The following is a 25,474-nucleotide window of genomic DNA, read 5'->3' as shown; positions in this document are numbered from 1 at the left end:
CGTCAGTAGGGTCAGTAGGTGATGAGGATTCTGGTTCTAGACTAGTTGTAATTCTATCATCATTAGAGTCAGTTGGTGATGAGGATTCTGGTTCTAGACTAGTTGTAATTCTATTGTCAGTAGGGTCAGTTGGTGATGAGGACTGGGTTCTAGACTAGTTGTAATTCTATCGTCAGTAGGGTCAGTAGGTGATGATGATTCTGGTTCTAGACTAGTTGTAATTCTGTCGTCAGTAGGGTCAGTAGGTGATGAGGATTCCGGTTCTAGACTAGTTGTAATTCTATCGTCAGTAGGGTCAGTAGGTGATGAGGATTCCGGTTCTAGACTAGTTGTAATCCTATCGTCAGTAGGGTCAGTAGGTGATGAGGATTCCGGTGCTAGACTAGTTGTAATCCTATCGTCAGTAGGGTCAGTAGGTGCTGAGGACTGGGTTCTAGACTAGTTGTAATTCTATCGCCAGTAGGGTCAGTAGGTGATGAGGATTCCGGTTCTAGACTAGTTGTAATTCTATCGTCAGTAGGGTCAGTAGGTGCTGAGGACTGGGTTCTAGACTAGTTGTAATTCTATTGCCAGTAGGGTCAGTAGGTGATGAGGATTCCGGTTCTAGACTAGTTGTAATTCTATCGCCAGTAGGGTCAGTAGGTGATGAGGATTCCGGTTCTAGACTAGTTGTAATTCTATCGCCAGTAGGGTCAGTAGGTGATGAGGATTCCGGTTCTAGACTAGTTGTAATTCTATCGCCAGTAGGGTCAGTAGGTGATGAGGATTCCGGTTCTAGACTAGTTGTAATTCTATCGTCAGTAGATTCAGTAGGTGATGAGGATTCCGGTTCTAGACTAGTTGTAATTCTATCGCCAGTAGGGTCAGCTGAGGTCAGAACCAATGGGAACATCATTATTCACGTTTTATTAATTTCTTAAGGGGGTAACACTGCTAAAACGGAATACACACACACACACAATCTATCCCCTCCTCTCACACTGAGATGTACACTTTAATTAACACCTCAAACCTTGTGACCCCACACACATGCTCACATATTGAGAACACACACACACACACACACGCACACACGCACACACAGGCACACACAGGCACACACAGGCACACACAGGCACACACAGGCACATACACAGGCACACACACACACACACTGAGAACACACTCTGCGGGTACAGCTGATAGCCTCATCAGGGTGTTGATTTGGAGCTTGATAATCCGTCATTAAACATCACATGATTACCCAAGTTTTGATTAAACACACAAAACCACGCACACACACACACACACACACACACACACACACACACACACACACACACACACACACACACTCCCCCTCCCCTCCCCCTGCCCTGCCCTCCCCCTCCTCCCCTCCTCACCCCCTCCCTCTCCTCCCCTCTGCTCCCCTGTACCTGTTGGTGGAACTCTATCCCCATACTGAGAGTGTTGATGAGGATGGAGATCATGATCCCTCTGTTGAAGTATCTACTGCTCACCACCTAGAGGGAGTAGGGTTCAGGGGTTAGGGTGTAGCGTGCAGGGTTATTTGAAGAGCTTAGTAGTAATAATAGTAATAATTACAATTATAATATAATAATAGTAACAGTAATAACAATAATCATAATAATAATAGTACTAATCAGGGTTGGCAGATGGAGCCGTAACTATAATTATAATATAATAATATATTAAGAATAATACGTATAATTATAGTATAATAACATAATAATAATAATAATAACTAGAATTATAATAATACTAATCATAAATTTAGTATACCATATATTAATACGTATAATTATAATATAATAATATAATAATACTAATACTCATAATTATAATATAATAATATATTAATAATAATAACTATCATTATAATATACTAATATATGAATAATAATAACTATAATTATAATATAATAACATATTAATAATAGTAACTATAATTATAATATAATAACATATTAATAATAGTAACTATAATTATAGTATAATAACATATTAATAATAATAACTATAATTATAATATAATAACATATTAATAATAGTAACTATAATTATAGTATAATAACATATTAATAATAATAACTATAATTATAATATAATAACATATTGATAATAATAACTATAATTATAGTATAATAACATTAATAATAATAACTATAATTATAATATAATAACATATTAATAATAATAACTATAATTATAATATAATAATTGATGAATAATAATAACTATAATTATAATATAATAATATATTAAGAATAATACGTATAATTATAGTATAACAACATATTAATAAAAATAACTATAATTATATTATAATTACAAGTATAATACTCATAATATAATACTATAATAATAACAGTCATATTAATAATTATAATACAATAGTAATAATAATATAATAATAATAATACTCATAATTATAGTATAACATATATTAATATGTATAATTATAATAGAATAATAGAATAATATACTCATAATTATAGTATAATAATTAATAATAATAACTATAATTATAATATAATAATACTCATAATTATAGTATAACATATATTAATATGTATAATTATAATAGAATAATAGAATAATACTAATACTCATAATTATAAAATAATAATATAATAATACCTATAATTATAATATTATAATAACATGCATAATTATAATATAATAATAATACCTATAATTATAATTTAATATAATTATAATACTCATAATTATAATATTATAATATAATAATAATACCTATAATTATAATATAATATAATCATAATAATACTCGTAATTATAATATAATAATACTACTCAAAATTATAATATAATAATAATATAATACCATATAATTATAATACTCGTAATTATAATATAATAATACTACTCATAATTATAATATAGTAATATAATAATATAATATAACAATAATACTCATAATTATAATATAATAATGGTAATAATAGTAATAATAGTAATAACAGTAATAATAATATTTATGATCAATGACAACGTCAATAAGTCCTACAGTCAATATCTAAAACACAGATATAGATCAGATCAGTCTAACTATATGATCAGTGACAACGTCAATAAGTCCGACAGTCTTACATGCTCCAACCTGGCCTGTAGCTCCGCCCACCACCCAACTAGGTCTCTGATTGGCCTCAAGGCCTGTCCATCTACACGCCGAAGGCTGTCAACGCGGCGAGGGCTCAGGTTGCCATGGCCCTGGTTGCTAGGTTCAAAATCGGCATGGTCGTTGTCACAAAGCTGGTCGTCGTGGACGCAGTAGGGGCACGGCAATGACTCCCTGTGCTCTGCCTCTGAAAACAGGTAACGCCAGGACTGTCAACACACACAGCTGACGGAGACTCGTTACTACACACACATACACTGACAACACACACACACACTGAGAACACACACACACTGAGAACACACTCACTCACTCTTATCGTGCTCTAACACCAGTGTGACGGTGTGGCCCCTCCCCCTGGAGGTCATGTAGTTGGGGTCGGGGGTCAGGTCGTAGAGGTCGTGGGGATAGATAGAGGGGTAGTTTAACTCCCTGCCCTTCCTCCCTACTCCCCCGTTACTCATCTCCACCCCCACACAGTTAGAAGGACGAGGAAGAGGAGGACGAAGATGGAAGACGCCATGGGTGTGTCCCGAGTGCCGATTGGCCAGTCCGTTCACCTCTCCTTTGGGTGTGTGTTGGTGTGAGTGTGTCCAACAAGTACAGCGAGGTGTGTGTGTAGAGCAGTGTGTGACGGCCCGGGCGACTCTGCGGGTCAGTTTACGATACAGGTGTCCGATGTAGCGCAGTATCTCCTCGTAGCAGGACCCCGGCTCCTGATAGGAAGCCAGAGTGGAGGCGTTGCTGAGGTAACGGGCACGCTGCTCCGACCTCATCAGGGCGTTCTCGCGCTGCTTTGTCTCTGAGAACTGGGTCGCTATGACGACCAGGCACAGGTTCAGCATGAAGAACGAGCCCACCTGGAGAGGGAGGGACGACAACACACACGGAGTTACCGTGACAACACACACACACAGAATTATCACGACAACACACATAGAGTTACCAGGACAACACACACGTAGTTACCAGGACGACACACACATATATTCAGAACCACATTCCTGAACCACATCCTCAGGGAGGATCTCATGTTAAATACTGTTGTAGTAATCTGGCTACAGGTTCATCTGCCTCACCTAAAGCCCATTCTGGTGGGAATCTGCTATAGACCACCAAGTGTTAACAGTCAGTATCTGGATAATGTTAAATACTGTTGAAGTCATATGGCTACAGGTTCATCTGCCTCACCTAAAGCCCATTCTGGTGGGAATCTGCTATAGACCACCAAGTGACAACAGTCAGTATCTGGTTAACTTGTGAAATGCTTGATAATGTATGTGATATCAACAGAGATTTATATTTTCTGGGCCCACTGAAGAGAAAGCTTCAAACTGTAGTCAGTGCTGAGGTCAGTACAGGTGCATCAAAGCTGGGACCGAGATACTGAAAAACAGCTTCTATCTCAAGGCCATCAGACTGTTAAACAGCCACCACTAACATTGAGTGGCTGCTGCCAACACACTGACTCAACTCCAGCCACTTCAATAATGGGAATTGATGGGAAAGGATGTAAAATATATCACTAGCCACTTTAAACAATGCTACCTAATATAATGTTTACATACCCTACATTATTCATCTCATATGTATACGTATATACTGTACTCTATATCATCTACTGCATCCTTATGTAATACATGTATCACTAGCCACTTTAACTATGCCACTTTGTTTACATACTCATCTCATATGTATATACTGTACTCGATACCATCTACTGTATCTTGCCTATGCTGCTCTGTACCATCACTCATTCATATCTTTATGTACATATTCTTTATCCCCTTACACTGTGTATAAGATATTAGTTTTGGAATTGTTAGTTAGATTACTTGTTGGTTATTAATGCATTGTCGGAACTGGAAGCACAAGCATTTCGCTACACTCGCATTAACATCTGCTAACCATGTGTATGTGACAAATAAAATTTGATTTAATTTGAACCTGATTCAGGTTATCAGTCAATGTACCAGGGTAGTTACAAACAGCACAGGAATGAAATCATCAACATGTATTGATCACATCTTTACTCTTTTAATGCTGCAGAAATTAGCATGAAAGCAGTATCCAGATCCATCAGATGTATTGATCACAATATAGTAGCCAACGTTCCAAAGGCTGGGCATAATGTAGTGTATAAGAGGTCAGGCTGGGCCTAATATAGTGTATAAGAGGTCAGGCTGGGCCTAATATAGTGTATAAGAGGTCAGGCTGGGCCTAATATAGTGTATAAGAGGTCAGGCTGGGCCTAATATAGTGTATAAGAGGTCAGGCTGGGCCTAATATAGTGTATAAGAGGTCATACAATACGTTTTGTAGTGATTCCTATACTGTGGATGTGAAGAATATTTGTTGGTCTGTGGTGTAATGAGGAGCAACCAGACGCTGTTGGTCTGTGGTGTAATGAGGAGCAACCAGACGCTGTTGGTCTGTGGTGTAATGAGGAGCAACCAGACGCTGTTGGTCTGTGGTGTAATGAGGAGCAACCAGACGCTGCTGGTCTGCGGTGTGTAATGAGGAGCAACCAGACGCTGCTGGTCTGCGGTGTGTAATGAGGAGCAACCAGACGCTGCTGGTCTGTGGTGTGTAATGAGGAGCAACCAGACGCTGCTGGTCTGTGGTGTGTAATGAGGAGCAACCAGACGCTGCTGGTCTGTGGTGTGTAATGAGGAGCAACCAGACGCTGCTGGTCTGCGGTGTGTAATGAGGAGCAACCAGACGCTGCTGGTCTGTGGTGTGTAATGAGGAGCAACCAGACGCTGCTGGTCTGCGGTGTGTAATGAGGAGCAACCAGACGCTGTTGGTCTGTGGTGTAATGAGGAGCAACCAGACGCTGCTGGTCTGTGGTGTGTAATGAGGAGCAACCAGACGCTGCTGGTCTGTGGTGTAATGAGGAGCAACCAGACGCTGCTGGTCTGCGGTGTGTAATGAGGAGCAACCAGACGCTGCTGGTCTGTGGTGTAATGAGGAGCAACCAGACGCTGCTGGTCTGCGGTGTGTAATGAGGAGCAACCAGACGCTGCACTTGACACACGTTTATGAAATTGCTTATTCCAGTGACTAATAAACAATGGACCCATTAAGAAAATGACTGTAAAAACGTTTAAGTCCCCTTGGATTGGTGAGGAATTTAAATAATTGTATGGTTGAGAAGGATGATGCAAAAGAGATGGCAAATAAGTCTGGCTGTCAACCGATTGGCCAACGTCCTGCAGACTGAGAAATCATGTGGCTAAACGGAATTAAAAGAAGAAGAAACTAAACTATGAAACAAAGATAAATGACAGAAAGTATGATGATAAAAATCATTCAATGACATTTTGGGAAAAAAGGCAAACTCAGCTCCATCATTCATTGAATCAGATGCTCATTCATCACAAAACACACTGATATTGGCATTAACTTCAATATTTTTTTTCAATGGCAAGATTAGAAAACTTAGGCATGACATGCCAGCAACAAACGCTGACACTACACACCCAAATATATCTGATCAAATTATGAAAGACGAGCATTGTAATTTTGAATTACGTAAAGGGAGTGTGGAAGAAGTGAAAAAGAAATTGTTGTCTATCAACAATGACAAGCCAACGGGGTCTGACAATCTAGATGGAAAATTACTGAGGATAATAGTGGACGATATTGCCACTCCTATTTTCCGTATCTTTAATGTAAGCCTACTAGAGAGCGTGTGCCCTCAGGCCTGGAGGGAAGCTAAAGTCATTCGACATGCGCTGTGCTCTAACATGCTGACCAATCAGCCTGTTACCAACCCTAACATGCTGACCAATCAACCAATCAGCCCGTTACCAACCCTAACATGCTGACCAATCAGCCTGTTACCAACCCTAACATGCTGACCAATCAGCCTGGTACCAACCCTAACATGCTGACCAATCAGCCTGTTACCAACCCTAACATGCTGACCAATCAGCCTGTTACCAACCCTAACATGCTGACCAATCAGCCTGGTACCAACCCTAACATGCTGACCAATCAGCCTGTTACCAACCCTAACATGCTGACCAATCAGCCTGTTACCAACCCTAACATGCTGACCAATCAGCCTGTTACCAACCCTAACATGCTGACCAATCAGCTTGTTACCAACCCTAACATGCTGACCAATCAGCCTGTTACCAACCCTAACATGCTGACCAATCAGCCTGTTACCAACCCTAACATGCTGACCAATCAGCCTGTTACCAACCCTAACATGCTGACCAATCAGCCTGGTACCAACCCTAACATGCTGACCAATCAGCCTGTTACCAACCCTAACATGCTGACCAATCAGCCTGTTACCAACCCTAACATGCTGACCAATCAGCCTGTTACCAACCCTAACATGCTGACCAATCAGCCTGTTACCAACCCTAACATGCTGACCAATCAGCGTGTTACCAACCCTAACATGCTGACCAATCAGCGTGTTACCAACCCTAACATGCTGACCAATCAGCGTGTTACCAACCCTAACATGCTGACCAATCAGCCTGTTACCAACCCTAACATGCTGACCAATCAGCCTGTTACCAACCCTAACATGCTGACCAATCAGCCTGTTACCAACCCTAACATGCTGACCAATCAACCTGTTACCAACCCTAACATGCTGACCAATCAGCCTGTTACCAACCCTAACATGCTGACCAATCAGCCTGTTACCAACCCTAACATGCTGACCAATCAGCGTGTTACCAACCCTAACATGCTGACCAATCAGCGTGTTACCAACCCTAACATGCTGACCAATCAGCGTGTTACCAACCCTAACATGCTGACCAATCAGCCTGTTACCAACCCTAACATGCTGACCAATCAGCCTGTTACCAACCCTAACATGCTGACCAATCAGCGTGTTACCAACCCTAACATGCTGACCAATCAGCCTGTTACCAACCCTAACATGCTGACCAATCAGCCTGGTACCAACCCTAACATGCTGACCAATCAGCCTGTTACCAACCCTAACATGCTGACCAATCAGCGTGTTACCAACCCTAACATGCTGACCAATCAGCCTGTTACCAACCCTAACATGCTGACCAATCAGCGTGTTACCAACCCTAACATGCTGACCAATCAGCGTGTTACCAACCCTAACATGCTGACCAATCAGCGTGTTACCAACCCTAACATGCTGACCAATCAGCGTGTTACCAACCCTAACATGCTGACCAATCAGCGTGTTACCAACCCTAACATGCCGACCAATCAGCCTGTTACCGACCCTAACATGCCGACCAATCAGCCTGTTACCAACCCTAACATGCTGACCAATCAGCCTGTTACCAACCCTAACATGCTGACCAATCAGCGTGTTACCAACCCTAACATGCTGACCAATCAGCGTGTTACCAACCCTAACATGCTGACCAATCAGCCTGTTACCAACCCTAACATGCTGACCAATCAGCCTGTTACCAACCCTAACATGCTGACCAATCAGCCTGTTACCAACCCTAACATGCTGACCAATCAGCCTGTTACCAACCCTAACATGCTGACCAATCAGCCTGGTACCAACCCTAACATGCTGACCAATCAGCGTGTTACCAACCCTAACATGCTGACCAATCAGCCTGTTACCAACCCTAACATGCTGACCAATCAGCCTGTTACCAACCCTAACATGCTGACCAATCAGCGTGTTACCAACCCTAACATGCTGACCAATCAGCCTGTTAACGACCCTAACATGCTGACCAATCAGCGTGTTACCAACCCTAACATGCTGACCAATCAGCCTGTTACCAACCCTAACATGCTGACCAATCAGCCTGTTACCAACCCTAACATGCTGACCAATCAGCCCGTTACCAACCCTAACATGCTGACCAATCAGCCCGTTACCAACCCTAACATGCTGACCAATCAGCCTGTTACCAACCCTAACATGCTGACCAATCAGCCTGTTACCAACCCTAACATGCTGACCAATCAGCCTGTTACCAACCCTAACATGCTGACCAATCAGCCTGTTACCACCCCTAACATGCTGACCAATCAGCCTGTTACCAACCCTAACATGCTGACCAATCAGCCTGTTACCAACCCTAACATGCTGACCAATCAGCGTGTTACCAACCCTAACATGCTGACCAATCAGCCTGTTACCAACCCTAACATGCTGACCAATCAGCCTGTTACCAACCCTAACATGCTGACCAATCAGCCTGTTACCAACCCTAACATGCTGACCAATCAGCCCGTTACCAACCCTAACATGCTGACCAATCAGCGTGTTACCAACCCTAACATGCTGACCAATCAGCCTGGTACCAACCCTAACATGCTGACCAATCAGCCTGGTACCAACCCTAACATGCTGACCAATCAGCCTGTTACCAACCCTAACATGCTGACCAATCAGCCTGTTACCAACCCTAACATGCTGACCAATCAGCCTGGTACCAACCCTAACATGCTGACCAATCAGCCTGTTACCAACCCTAACATGCTGACCAATCAGCGTATTACCAACCCTAACATGCTGACCAATCAACCAATCAGCGTGTTACCAACCCTAACATGCTGACCAATCAGCCTGTTACCAACCCTAACATGCTGACCAATCAGCCTGTTACCAACCCTAACATGCTGACCAATCAACCTGTTACCAATCCTAACATGCTGACCAATCAGCGTATTACCAACCCTAACATGCTGACCAATCAGCCTGTTACCAACCCTAACATGCTGACCAATCAGCCTGGTACCAACCCTAACATGCTGACCAATCAGCCTGTTACCAACCCTAACATGCTGACCAATCAGCCCTGTTACCAACCCTAACATGCTGACCAATCAGCCTGTTACCAACCCTAACATGCTGACCAATCAGCCTGGTACCAACCCTAACATGCTGACCAATCAGCCTGTTACCAACCCTAACATGCTGACCAATCAGCCTGTTACCAACCCTAACATGCTGACCAATCAGCCTGTTACCAACCCTAACATGCTGACCAATCAACCTGTTACCAACCCTAACATGCTGACCAATCAGCCTGTTACCAACCCTAACATGCTGACCAATCAGCCTGTTACCAACCCTAACATGCTGACCAATCAGCCTGTTACCAATCCTAACATGCTGACCAATCAGCCTGGTACCAACCCTAACATGCTGACCAATCAACCTGTTACCAACCCTAACATGCTGACCAATCAGCCTGTTACCAACCCTAACATGCTGACCAATCAACCTGTTACCAACCCTAACATGCTGACCAATCAGCCTGTTACCAACCCTAACATGCTGACCAATCAGCCTGTTACCAACCCTAACATGCTGACCAATCAGCCTGTTACCAACCCTAACATGCTGACCAATCAGCTGTTACCAACCCTAACATGCTGACCAATCAGCCTGTTACCAACCCTAACATGCTGACCAATCAGCCTGTTACCAACCCTAACATGCTGACCAATCAGCCTGTTACCAACCCTAACATGCTGACCAATCAGCGTGTTACCAACCCTAACATGCTGACCAATCAGCCTGTTACCAACCCTAACATGCCGACCAATCAGCCTGTTACCAACCCTAACATGCTGACCAATCAGCCTGTTACCAACCCTAACATGCTGACCAATCAGCCTGTTACCAACCCTAACATGCTGACCAATCAGCCTGTTACCAACCCTAACATGCTGACCAATCAACCAATCAGCCTGTTACCAACCCTAACATGCTGACCAATCAGCGTGTTACCAACCCTAACATGCTGACCAATCAGCCTGGTACCAACCCTAACATGCTGACCAATCAGCGTGTTACCAACCCTAACATGCTGACCAATCAACCAATCAGCCTGTTACCAACCCTAACATGCTGACCAATCAGCCCGTTACCAACCCTAACATGCTGACCAATCAGCCTGTTACCAACCCTAACATGCTGACCAATCAGCCTGTTACCAACCCTAACATGCTGACCAATCAGCCTGTTACCAACCCTAACATGCTGACCAATCAGCCTGGTACCAACCCTAACATGCTGACCAATCAGCGTGTTACCAACCCTAACATGCTGACCAATCAGCCTGGTACCAACCCTAACATGCTGACCAATCAGCCTGTTACCAACCCTAACATGCTGACCAATCAGCTTGTTACCAACCCTAACATGCTGACCAATCAGCCTGTTACCAACCCTAACATGCTGACCAATCAGCCTGTTACCAACCCTAACATGCTGACCAATCAGCCTGTTACCAACCCTAACATGCTGACCAATCAGCGTGTTACCAACCCTAACATGCTGACCAATCAGCGTGTTACCAATCCTAACATGCTGCCCACACCGCTCGCATTACGTGCGCGAACATTGCAACATAAATGTACACATACATGTTATTGAATGATTGCATCCAAAATGCTCAACGAGCGTCTGAGTAGCCAGGTGTTAAAATAGAACTTGGTCCTGTTTGTGAAGCTTGACGCGCTGCAAGTTCCGCCTCTCCCATCTCCTCATTGGCTTTTAGGAGCATATTCCCATTGAAGGATGAAGTGAGTGGGAAAAGGTTTTGTTGTGCCCTCTTCACGACTGTCTTGGGATATACCCACGTGGGTGTCCACGCTACAGGACGAACCTAATCAACATGAGTTTGGTGGGGACGAACCTAATAAACATGACTTTGGTGGGGACGAACCTAATAAACATGAGTTTGGTGGGGACGAACCTAATCAACATGAGTTTGGTGGGGACGAACCTAATAAACATGACTTTGGTGGGGACGAACCTAATAAACATGAGTTTGGTGGGGACGAACCTAATCAACATGAGTTTGTTGTGGACGTACCTAATCAACATGAGTTTGTTGTGGACGTACCTAATAAACATAAGTTTGGTGTGGACGTACCTAATCAACATGAGTTTGGTGTGGACGTACCTAATAAACATAAGTTTGGTGTGGACGTACCTAATCAACATGAGTTTGGTGTGGACGTACCTAATAAACATGAGTTTGGTGTGGACGTACCTAATAAACATAAGTTTGGTGTGGACGTACCTAATCAACATGAGTTTGGTGTGGACGTACCTAATAAACATAAGTTTGGTGTGGACGTACCTAATCAACATGAGTTTGGTGTGGACGTACCTAATAAACATAAGTTTGGTGTGGACGTACCTAATCAACATGAGTTTGGTGTGGACGTACCTAATAAACATGAGTTTGGTGTGGACGTACCTAATCAACATGAGTTTGGTGTGGACGTACCTAATAAACATGAGTTTGGTGTGGACGAACCTAATCAACATGAGTTTGGTGTGGACGTTTGGTGGGGACGTACCTAATAAACATGAGTTTGGTGTGGACGTACCTAATAAACATGAGTTTGGTGTGGACGTACCTAATAAACATGAGTTTGGTGTGGACGTACCTAATCAACATGAGTTTGGTGTGGATGTACCTAATCAACATGAGTTTGCTGTGGACGTACCTAATCAACATGAGTTTGGTGTGGATGTACCTAATCAACATGAGTTTGGTGTGGACGTACCTAATCAACATGAGTTTGCTGTGGACGTACCTAATAAACACGAGTTTGGTGTGGATGTACCTAATCAACATGAGTTTGCTGTGGACGTACCTAATCAACATGAGTTTGGTGTGGATGTACCTAATCAACATGAGTTTGGTGTGGATGTACCTAATCAACATGAGTTTGCTGTGGACGTACCTAATCAACATGAGTTTGCTGTGGACGTACCTAATAAACATGAGTTTGGTGTGGATGTACCTAATAAACATGAGTTTGGTGTGGACGTACCTAATCAACATGAGTTTGCTGTGGACGTACCTAATAAACATGAGTTTGGTGTGGATGTACCTAATCAACATGAGTTTGCTGTGGACGTACCTAATCAACATGAGTTTGGTGTGGATGTACCTAATCAACATGAGTTTGGTGTGGATGTACCTAATCAACATGAGTTTGGTGTGGACGTACCTAATCAACATGAGTTTGATGAATGAATACAATGCTATTTAAATACAGATACAGCGTTTGATACAATGCTATTTATAAATACAGATACATTGTCATGATAATCTAGTTGGTTTGTCTGGAGTTGAATCCAAGTTGTAGTGGTCTGATAATCTAGTTGGTTTGTCTGGAGTTGAATCCTAGTTGTAGTGGTCTGATAAAGTCCCCATAATGTAGTTGGTTTGTCTGGAGTTGAATCCTAGTTGTAGTGGTCTGATAAAGTCCCCATAATGTAGTTGGTTTGTCTGGAGTTGAATCCTAGTTGTAGTGGTCTGATAAAGTCCCCATAATGTAGTTGGTTTGTCTGGAGTTGAATCCTAGTTGTAGTGGTAAAGTCATGATAATCTAGTTGTAGTGGTCTGATAAAGATACTCACGATGATGAGGAATATAAAGTAGATGAAGTTGTAGAAGGAGTGAGCATCCATTACATAGTACATGATGTCCACCCAGCCTTCCAGAGTTATCACCTAGAGAGAGAGAGAGAGAGAGAGAGAGAGAGAGAGAGAGAGGGTGAGAGTGAGAGAGAGAGAGAGAGAGAGAGGTCCATTACATAGTACACGATGTCCACCCAGCCTTCCAGAGTTATCACCTAGAGAGAGAGTGAGACAGAGAGAGAGAGAGAGAGAGAGAGAGAGAGAGAGAGAGAGGGAGATATATAGTGAGAGAGAGCGGGGGGGAGGGAGAGATAGATAGAGAAATATAGGGAGAGAAAACAACATCACACATAAATATTTATAAACCAGCGATCACCCAAAGATAGTTCACAATCACACATTGGTTGATGACGTAGTAGGGCCTACCTAACAGAACAGTCCCAATCTGACAGAGACAGAATTATTTATGTAGGTCAGTCCAACTGAAGGACATCAGACCAGTATAGATTATAGCTAACAAGAAAGGCATGGTTTAAACATGATACTGAACGGACAGACAGCAGGCTGGAAAAACACACACAGACTAGTGTTTCAGAGAGAGAGCGAGAGCGAGAGCGTGTGTGTGTGTGTGTGTGTGTGTGTGTGTGTGTGTGTGTGTGTGTGTGTGTGTGTGTGTGTGTGTGTGTGTGTGTGTGTGTGTGTGTGTGTGTGTGTGTGTGTGTGTGTGTGTGCGCGTGCGTGCGTGCGTTGTGTGTCCGGTAGTTTGTCAAGAGAGGAAATGCCAGAGACTCTCCAGAGATTCCTGCCAAGAATTATGGATGTTCTTTACACAACTTGGTTACAGATATCTCTCTATCTGGGATGTTTCTCTGGTTGGGCTGTGACAGATATCTCTCTATCTGGATGTTTCTCTGTCTGGACTGTGACAGATATCTCTCTATCTAGGATGTTTCTCTGTCTCGACTGTGACAGATATCTCTCTATCTGGGATGTTTCTCTGTCTGGACTGTGACAGATATCTCTCTATCTAGGATGTTTCTCTGTTTGGGCTGTGACAGATATCTCTCTATCTGGATGTTTCTCTGTCTGGACTGTGACAGATATCTCTCTATCTGGGATGTTTCTCTGTCTCGACTGTGACAGATATCTCTCTATCTGGGATGTTTCTCTGTCTGGACTGTGACAGATATCTCTCTATCTAGGATGTTTCTCTGTTTGGGCTGTGACAGATATCTCTCTATCTGGATGTTTCTCTGTCTGGACTGTGACAGATATCTCTCTATCTGGGATGTTTCTCTGTCTCGACTGTGACAGATATCTCTCTATCTGGGATGTTTCTCTGTTTGGACTGTGACAGATATCTCTCTATCTGGGATGTTTCTCTGTATGGACTGTGACAGATATCTCTCTATCTGGGATGTTTCTCTGGTTGGGCTGTGACAGATATCTCTCTATCTGGGATGTTTCTCTGTTTGGGCTGTGACAGATATCTCTCTATCTAGGATGTTTCTCTGTTTGGGCTGTGACAGATATCTCTCTATCTGGGATGTTTCTCTGTCTGGACTGTGACAGATATCTCTCTATCTGGGATGTTTCTCTGTCTGGACTGTGACAGATATCTCTCTATCTGGGATGTTTCTCTGGTTGGGCTGTGACAGATATCTCTCTATCTGGGATGTTTCTCTGGTTGGGCTGTGACAGATATCTCTCTATCTGGGATGTTTCTCTGTTTGGGCTGTGACAGATATCTCTCTATCTGGGATGTTTCTCTGTCTGGACTGTGACAGATATCTCTCTATCTGGGATGTTTCTCTGTCTGGACTGTGACAGATATCTCTCTATCTGGGATGTTTCTCTGTCTGGACTGTGACAGATATCTCTCTATCTGGGATGTTTCTCTGTCTGGACTGTGACAGATATCTCTCTATCTGGGATGTTTCTCTGTTTGGGCTGTGACAGATATCTCTCTATCTGGGATGTTTCTCTGGTTGGGCTGTGACAGATATCTCTCTATCTGGGATGTTTCTCTGTTTGGGCTGTGACAGATATCTCTCTATCTAGGATGTTTCTCTGTCTGGACTGTGACAGATATCTCTCTATCTGGGATGTTTCTCTGTTTGGGCTGTGACAGATATCTCTCTATATGGGATGTTTCTCTGTTTGGGAGACATGTGGTGATCTGTGATAGATATCTATCTCTCTGTCTAGGATGTTTCTCTGTTGTCTCTCTGTTTGAGCTGTGACAGAATTAGTTCTGAATTAATATTTATGATTATTATTCATCATTATTCAACCAACCCAGCCACACATTAATTTGTCGTTCCTACCTGATTTATTCATTCATTTTTCAGTCAGTCAGTCAGTCAGTCAGTCAGTCAGTCAGTCATCAATAACATCTCCTACCTGAAAGATAGCAATCCAGGCGTATCCGATGTTGTCAAAGTTGATGGCTCCTTTATGAGGGTTTCGCTCCCCAGCCCGACAGACATTATAATACTGGTACCAGTTCACACACCCGCCTCCTATTGGTTCATCTGCCCCAGGCCCCTCCCCTACCCCTTCTGCCCCCAGCATGCACCAGGACCCGTCCACTCGGCGGCGCGGAACGTCGGAACACCGCAGCATTCCGTTCTCCCGATTGGTTGAGCAGATAAAAGGGATGTCCTCCGTCTCCTCGGGACGATAGTACACAGTCAGGAAGGAGACGTTGTAAATCCTGGAGAGAGAGAGAGGAGAGGGAGAGAAAGGGAGAAGCAGGGATGGAGGTAGGGAGGAGAGAGAGAGGAGAGAGAGAGGAGAGAGAGAAAGAGAGAGAGGGGGGGAGTTACAGATTACTTTGTGAGAATATCTTGTAGTCTGAACAAAGGAAAGTTGCAGGCCTGATCCCAGAAGTAAAATTGTCTCACGAAAGTTTGTACTTTCCTGTTTTACTTCTGGAGGTAAAGACGTTAACAATTGTGATTTACCTACTTGTGATAACCCCTCCCTTCCACTAATTACACCTGTGATGATCAAGGCCAAACCCCTCCCTTCCACTAATTACACCTGTGATGATCATGGCCAAACCCCTCCCTTCCACTAATTACACCTGTGATGATCAAGGCCAAACCCCTCCCTTCCACTAATTACACCCGTGATGATCATGAACAAACCCCTCCCTTCCACTAATTACACCTGTGATGATCATGGCCAAACCCCTCCCTTCCACTAATTACACCTGTGATGATCATGGCCAAACCCCTCCCTTCCACTAATTACACCTGTGATGATCATGGCCAAACCCCTCCCTTCCACTAATTACACCTGTGATGATCATGGCCAAACCCCTCCCTTCCACTAATTACACCTGTGATGATCATGGCCAAACCCCTCCCTTCCACTAATTACACCTGTGATGATCAAGGCCAAACCCCTCCCTTCCACTAATTACACCTGTGATGATCATGAACAAACCCCTCCCTTCCACTAATTACACCTGTGATGGTCATGGCCAAACCCCTCCCTTCCACTAATTACACCTGTGATGATCATGGCCAAACCCCTCCCTTCCACTAATTACACCTGTGATGATCATGGCCAAACCCCTCCCTTCCACTAATTACACCTGTGATGATCATGGCCAAACCCCTCCCTTCCACTAATTACACCTGTGATGATCATGGCCAAACCCCTCCCTTCCACTAATTACACCTGTGATGGTCATGGCCAAACCCCCTCCCTTCCACTAATTACACCTGTGATGATCATGGCCAAACCCCTCCCTTCCACTAATTACACCTGTGATGATCATGGCCAAACCCCTCCCTTCCACTAATTACACCTGTGATGGTCATGGCCAAACCCCTCCCTTCCACTAATTACACCTGTGATGGTCATGGCCAAACCCCTCCCTTCTACTAATTACACCTGTGATGGTCATGGCCAAACCCCTCCCTTCCACTAATTACACCTGTGATGGTCATGGCCAAACCCCTCCCTTCCACTAATTACACCTGTGATGGTCATGGCCAAACCCCTCCCTTCCACTAATTACACCTGTGATGGTCATGGCCAAACCCCTCCCTTCCACTAATTACACCTGTGATGGTCATGGCCAAACCCCTCCCTTCCACTAATTACACCTGTGATGGTCATGGCCAAACCCCTCCCTTCCACTAATTACACCTGTGATGGTCATGGCCAAACCCCTCCCTTCCACTAATTACACCTGTGATGGTCATGGCCAAACCCCTCCCTTCCACTAATTACACATGTGATGGTCATGGCCAAACCCCTCCCTTCCACTAATTACACCTGTGATGATCATGGCCAAACCCCTCCCTTCCACTAATTACACCTGTGATGATCAAGAGGCCAAACCCCTCCCTTCCACTAATTACACCTGTGATGGTCATGGCCAAACCCCTCCCTTCCACTAATTACACCTGTGATGGTCATGGCCAAACCCCTCCCTTCTACTAATTACACCTGTGATGGTCATGGCCAAACCCCTCCCTTCTACTAATTACACCTGTGATGATCATAGCCAAACCCCTCCCTTCCACTAATTACACCTGTGATGATCAAGAGGCCAAACCCCTCCCTTCCACTAATTACACCTGTGATGGTCATGGCCAAACCCCTCCCTTCCACTAATTACACCTGTGATGGTCATGGCCAAACCCCTCCCTTCTACTAATTACACCTGTGATGGTCATGGCCAAACCCCTCCCTTCTACTAATTACACCTGTGATGATCAAGAGGCCAAACCCCTCCCTTCCACTAATTACACCTGTGATGGTCATGGCCAAACCCCTCCCTTCCACTAATTACACCTGTGATGGTCATGGCCAAACCCCTCCCTTCCACTAATTACACCTGTGATGGTCATGGCCAAACCCCTCCCTTCCACTAATTACACATGTGATGGTCATGGCCAAACCCCTCCCTTCCACTAATTACACCTGTGATGATCATGGCCAAACCCCTCCCTTCCACTAATTACACCTGTGATGATCAAGAGGCCAAACCCCTCCCTTCCACTAATTACACCTGTGATGGTCATGGCCAAACCCCTCCCTTCCACTAATTACACCTGTGATGGTCATGGCCAAACCCCTCCCTTCTACTAATTACACCTGTGATGGTCATGGCCAAACCCCTCCCTTCCACTAATTACACCTGTGATGGTCATGGCCAAACCCCTCCCTTCCACTAATTACACCTGTGATGGTCATGGCCAAACCCCTCCCTTCTACTAATTACACCTGTGATGGTCATGGCCAAACCCCTCCCTTCTACTAATTACACCTGTGATGATCAAGAGGCCAAACCCCTCCCTTCCACTAATTACACCTGTGATGGTCATGGCCAAACCCCTCCCTTCCACTAATTACACCTGTGATGGTCATGGCCAAACCCCTCCCTTCCACTAATTACACCTGTGATGGTCATGGCCAAACCCCTCCCTTCCACTAATTACACATGTGATGGTCATGGCCAAACCCCTCCCTTCCACTAATTACACCTGTGATGATCATGGCCAAACCCCTCCCTTCCACTAATTACACCTGTGATGATCAAGAGGCCAAACCCCTCCCTTCCACTAATTACACCTGTGATGGTCATGGCCAAACCCCTCCCTTCCACTAATTACACCTGTGATGGTCATGGCCAAACCCCTCCCTTCTACTAATTACACCTGTGATGGTCATGGCCAAACCCCTCCCTTCCACTAATTACACCTGTGATGATCAAGAGGCCAAACCCCTCCCTTCCACTAATTACACCTGTGATGGTCATGGCCAAACCCCTCCCTTCCACTAATTACACCTGTGATGGTCATGGCCAAACCCCTCCCTTCTACTAATTACACCTGTGATGGTCATGGCCAAACCCCTCCCTTCTACTAATTACACCTGTGATGGTCATGGCCAAACCCCTCCCTTCCACTAATTACACCTGTGATGATCAAGAGGCCAAGAAGAAAATAGTTTATCATCCGCACACGGGCCTGAAAATCACTGCAGCAGTTTAAGCACCGCCTTCATCCAAATAATCACTGATAAAAACCTTAAACCAAAACCTACTGCTGCTCACAATCACAATAGTCAATGATTAAAACCCCTAAACTAGAACCTACTGCTGCTCACAATCACAATAATCAATGTTTAAAAACCCTAACCAGAACCTACTGCTGCTCACAATCACAATAGTCAATGATTAAAACCCCTAAACCAGAACCTACTGCTGCTCACAATCACAATAGTCAATGATTAAAACCCTAAACCAGAACCTACTGCTGCTCACAATCACAATAGTCAATGATTAAAACCCCTAAACCAGAACCTACTGCTGCTCGTAATCACAAAATTCTTGACAGAGTCTTGACAGATTTTCGAAGTTTCATCTGTCCACCGAAAATATGTCCAAGAGAGATTACAGGCCTCCTAATCTCGGTTAACCCAGAACTAAAATCTTGAGTAATTTGTCAGAAGCTCAATTAAACTCTGGGTCCATACGTGTTAAGAGATGGGATTAAACTCTGGGTCCATACGTGTTAAGAGATGAGATTAAACTCTGGGTCCATACGTGTTAAGAGAAGAGATTAAACTCTGGGTCCATACGTGTTAAGAGATGAGATTAAACTCTGGGACCATACGTGTTAAGAGAAGAGATTAAACTCTGGGTCCATACGTGTTAAGAGATGAGATTAAACTCTGGGTCCATACGTGTTAAGAGAAGAGATTAAACTCTGGGTCCATACGTGTTAAGAGAAGAGATGAGATTAAACTCTGGGACCATACGTGTTAAGAGAAGAGATTAAACTCTGGGTCGATACGTGTTAAGAGATGAGATTAAACTCTGGGTCCATACGTGTTAAGAGAAGACATTAAACTCTGGGTCCATACGTGTTAAGAGATGAGATTAAACTCTGGGTCCATACGTGTTAAGAGAAGAGATTAAACTCTGGGTCGATACGTGTTAAGAGATGAGATTAAACTCTGGGTCCATACGTGTTAAGAGAAGAGATTAAACTCTGGGTCGATACGTGTTAAGAGATGAGATTAAACTCTGGGTCCATACGTGTTAAGAGAAGAGATTAAACTCTGGGTCCATACGTGTTAAGAGAAGAGATTAAACTCTGGGTCCATACGTGTTAAGAGAAGAGATTATACTCTGGGTCCATACGTGTTAAGAGAAGAGATTAAACTCTGGGTCCATACGTGTTAAGAGAAGAGATTAAACTCTGGGTCGATACGCGTTAAGAGATGAGATTAAACTCTGGGTCCATACGTGTTAAGAGAAGAGATTAAACTCTGGGTCGATACGTGTTAAGAGAAGAGATTAAACTCTGGGTCCATACGTGTTAAGAGAAGAGATTAAACTCTGGGTCCATACGTGTTCAGAGAAGAGATTAAACTCTGGGTCCATACGTGTTAAGAGAAGAGATTCAACTCTGGGTCCATACGTGTTCAGAGAAGAGATTAAACTCTGGGTCCATACGTGTTCAGAGATGAGATTCAACTCTGGGTCCATACGTGTTCAGAGAAGAGATTAAACTCTGGGTCCATACGTGTTAAGAGAAGAGATTAAACTCTGGGTCCATACGTGTTCAGAGAAGAGATTAAACTCTGGGTCCATACGTGTTAAGAGAAGAGATTAAACTCTGGGTCCATACGTGTTAAGAGAAGAGATTAAACTCTGGGTCCATACGTGTTAAGAGAAGAGATTCAACTCTGGGTCCATACGTGTTAAGAGAAGAGATTAAACTCTGGGTCCATACGTGTTCAGAGAAGAGATTCAACTCTGGGTCCATACGTGTTAAGAGAAGAGATTAAACTCTGGGTCCATACGTGTTCAGAGAAGAGATTAAACTCTGGGTCCATACGTGTTAAGAGAAGAGATTAAACTCTGGGTCCATACGTGTTAAGAGAAGAGATTAAACTCTGGGTCCATACGTGTTAAGAGAAGAGATTAAACTCTGGGTCCATACGTGTTAAGAGAAGAGATTAAACTCTGGGTCCATACGTGTTAAGAGAAGAGATTAAACTCTGGGTCCATACGTGTTAAGAGAAGAGATTAAACTCTGGGTCCATACGTGTTAAGAGAAGAGATTAAACTCTGGGTCCATACGTGTTAAGAGAAGAGATTAAACTCTGGGTCCATACGTGTTAAGAGAAGAGATTAAACTCTGGGTCCATACGTGTTCAGAGAAGAGATTATACTCTGGGTCCATACGTGTTAAGAGAAGAGATTAAACTCTGGGTCCATACGTGTTCAGAGAAGAGATTCAACTCTGGGTCCATACGTGTTCAGAGAAGAGATTAAACTCTGGGTCCATACGTGTTCAGAGAAGAGATTAAACTCTGGGTCCATACGTGTTCAGAGATGAGATTAAACTCTGGGTCCATACGTGTTCAGAGAAGAGATCTGAACCCAGAAGGAACCAGGAAGGAAAAGCTCCAACCTCCAGAACTTATGCTGCTCATTATCTCTAGTCTAATGTCTCTAGTCTACCCTCCTGAACCTCTAATCTATCTTTAGTCTACCCTCCTGAACCTCTAGTCTGTCTTTAGTCTACCCTCCTGAACCTCTAGTCTGTCTTTAGTCTACCCTCCTGAACCTCTAGTCTGTCTTTAGTCTACCCTCCTGAACCTCTAGTCTATCTTTAGTCTACCCTCCTGAACCTCTCGTCTGTCTCTAGTCTACCCTCCTGAACCTCTAGTCTGTCTCTAGTCTACCCTCCTGAACCTCTAGTCTGTCTTTAGTCTACCCTCCTGAACCTCTAGTCTGTCTTTAGTCTACCCTCCTGAACCTCTAGTCTGTCTTTAGTCTACCCTCCTGAACCTCTAGTCTGTCTTTAGTCTACCCTCATGTCTTTAGTCCAGCCCTCAGGGGCATTAAAGGCCTTCTGTCCAGTCTAATGTCTTTAGTCCAGCCCTCAGGGGCATTAAAGGCCTTGTCTCCAGTCTAATGTCGTTAGTCCAGCCCCCAGGAGCATTAAAGGCCTTCTGTCCAGTCTAATGTCTATAGTCCAGCCCTCAGGGGCATTAAAGGCCTTCTGTCCAGTCTAATGTCTTTAGTCCAGCCCTCAGGGGCATTAAAGGCCTTCTGTCCAGTCTAATGTCTTTAGTCCAGCCCTCAGGGGCATTAAAGGCCTTCTGTCCAGTCTAATGTCTTTAGTCCAGCCCTCAGGGGCATTAAAGGCCTTCTCACCAGTCTAATGTCTTTAGTCCAGCCCTCAGTGGCATTAAAGGCCTTCTGTCCAGTCTAATGTCTTTAGTCCAGCCCTCAGGGGCATTAAAGGCCTTCTGTCCAGTCTAATGTCTTTAGTCCAGCCCTCAGGGGCATTAAAGGCCTTCTGTCCAGTCTAATGTCTTTAGTCCAGCCCTCAGGGGCATTAAAGGCCTTGTCTCCAGTCTAATGTCTTTAGTCCAGCCCTCAGGAGAATTAAAGGCCTTGTCTCCAGTCTAATGTCTTTAGTCCAGCCCTCAGGGGCATTAAAGGCCTTGTCTCCAGTCTAATGTCTTTAGTCCAGCCCTCAGGAGCATTAAAGGCCTTGTCTCCAGTCTAATGTCTTTAGTCCAGCCCTCAGGGGCATTAAAGGCCTTCTGTCCAGTCTAATGTCTTTAGTCCAGCCCCCAGGAGCATTAAAGGCCTTGTCTCCAGTCTAATGTCTTTAGTCCAGCCCTCAGGGGCATTAAAGGCCTTGTCTCCAGTCTAATGTCTTTAGTCCAGCCACCAGGAGCATTAAAGGCCTTCTGTCCAGTCTAATGTCTTTAGTCCAGCCCCCAGGAGCATTAAAGGCCTTCTCACCAGTCTAATGTCTTTAGTCCAGCCCTCAGGGGCATTAAAGGCCTTGTCTCCAGTCTAATGTCTTTAGTCCAGCCCTCAGGGGCATTAAAGGCCTTCTGTCCAGTCTAATGTCTTTAGTCCAGCCCTCAGGGGCATTAAAGGCCTTCTCTCCAGTCTAATGTCTTTAGTCCAGCCCTCAGGGGCATTAAAGGCCTTCTCTCCAGTCTAATGTCTTTAGTCCAGCCCTCAGGGGCATTAACGGCCTTCTGTCCAGTCTAATGTCTTTAGTCCAGCCCTCAGGGGCATTAAAGGCCTTGTCTCCAGTCTAATGTCTTTAGTCCAGCCCCCAGGGGCATTAAAGGCCTTCTGTCCAGTCTAATGTCTTTAGTCCAGCCCTCAGGGGCATTAAAGGCCTTCTGTCCAGTCTAATGTCTTTAGTCCAGCCCTCAGGGGCATTAAAGGCCTTCTGTCCAGTCTAATGTCTTTAGTCCAGCCCTCAGGGGCATTAAAGGCCTTGTCTCCAGTCTAATGTCTTTAGTCCAGCCCTCAGGGGCATTAAAGGCCTTCTGTCCAGTCTAATGTCTTTAGTCCAGCCCCCAGGAGCATTAAAGGCCTTGTCTCCAGTCTAATGTCTTTAGTCCAGCCCCCAGGGGCATTAAAGGCCTTGTCTCCAGTCTAATGTCTTTAGTCCAGCCCTCAGGGGCATTAAAGGCCTTCTGTCCAGTCTAATGTCTTTAGTCCAGCCCCCAGGAGCATTAAAGGCCTTGTCTCCAGTCTAATGTCTTTAGTCCAGCCCTCAGGGGCATTAAAGGCCTTGTCTCCAGTCTAATGTCTTTAGTCCAGCCCTCAGGGGCATTAAAGGCCTTGTCTCCAGTCTAATGTCTTTAGTCCAGCCCTCAGGGGCATTAAAGGCCTTCTGTCCAGTCTAATGTCTTTAGTCCAGCCCTCAGGGGCATTAAAGGCCTTGTCTCCAGTCTAATGTCTTTAGTACAGCCCTCAGGGGCATTAAAGGCCTTCTGTCCAGTCTAATACATATTAATGTGAATATTGATGGACATCATGGCAGTCAATTAGAGACAAAGCCTTCAGTGGGACCACAGCTATAACCCATGACCTCTCACCCCTGACCTCTAAATCAATCAACAGAGTGTCTGTTTGTTCTGAATACGGTCTATCAGACCTAATCTAATCTATCTAATCAGATATCTGTGTGAACCAAGTGATGTTGACTTCAAACACAGCTATAACCCCTGACCTCTGACCTCTGCCCTTTTGACTTCAGCCGATTTCACTTGGTGCGTGTTTGACCAAGGTAAAATGTGTGTGTGTGTGTGTGTGTGTGTGTGTGTGTGTGTGTGTGTGTGTGTGTGTGTGTGTGTGTGTGTGTGTGTGTGTGTGTGTGTGTGTGTGTGTCACTTAAACAACAACAGAAATCCGTTCTGGCTGAAACATCAACAGATAATTGATTGCGTGTGTTATACATGTTTGTGTGTGTGAGGCCTCCCACCGTCAGCATTGGCATTGACACATTGAAAAACCGTAGTCATTGGCGACTCCATTACCCGTAATATTAGACCTGTAAAGATTCATCCAGCAATCTCACACTATTTACCAGGGGGGGGGCTTCCGACGTAAAGGTTAATCTGAAGATGACGCTGGCTGAGGGAGTGCCCTCCCTGTTAGGGGGAGTGATGAGCACTACTCGCTCAACTCAATCGCTGGTTGAAAACGGTTTTCTACCGCTCCCAAAAAAAGATAGAATTTGTAGATAATTGTAATTTCTGGGACTCACCCACAAACAGGACCAAGCCTGACCTGCTGAGGAGTGACGGACTCCATCCTAGCTGGAGGGGTGCTCTCATCTTATCTACCGACATAGACAGGGCTCTAACTCCTCTAGCTCCACAATGAGACAGGGATCAGGCCAGGCAGCAGGCTGTTAGCCAGCCTGTCAGCTTAGTGGAGTCTGCCACTAGCACAGTCAGTGTAGTCAGCTCAGCTATCCCCATTGAGACCCGTGTCTGTGCCTCGATCTAGGGCAGGCAAAACTAAACGTGGTTGTGTTCGTCTTAGAAATCTCACTAGATTATTGAAAGAGATCGTGATATCTCACATCTCAAAATAGGGGTACTTAATGTTAGATCCCTCACTTCCAAGGCAGTTATAGTCAATGAAC

General features: G+C 44.2%; 1 protein-coding gene across 1 annotated transcript in view; it reads right to left on the bottom strand.

Annotated features, from left to right (window-relative positions):
• LOC135536232 (voltage-dependent T-type calcium channel subunit alpha-1H-like) overlaps window positions 1-25,474 on the bottom strand; it is a 106,214-nt gene that overhangs the window by 71,304 nt on the left and 9,436 nt on the right. The window contains 5 exon segments of the mRNA XM_064962598.1: window positions 1,416-1,502; window positions 3,115-3,329; window positions 3,456-4,002; window positions 13,521-13,613; window positions 15,924-16,236. Coding sequence (XP_064818670.1) covers window positions 1,416-1,502; window positions 3,115-3,329; window positions 3,456-4,002; window positions 13,521-13,613; window positions 15,924-16,236 — 1,255 coding nt within the window.

The sequence above is a fragment of the Oncorhynchus masou genome, unplaced genomic scaffold (assembly GCF_036934945.1).
Source record: "Oncorhynchus masou masou isolate Uvic2021 unplaced genomic scaffold, UVic_Omas_1.1 unplaced_scaffold_580, whole genome shotgun sequence".
Lineage (NCBI taxonomy): Eukaryota > Metazoa > Chordata > Actinopteri > Salmoniformes > Salmonidae > Oncorhynchus > Oncorhynchus masou.
This window is presented reverse-complemented; position numbering and strand designations above follow the sequence as displayed.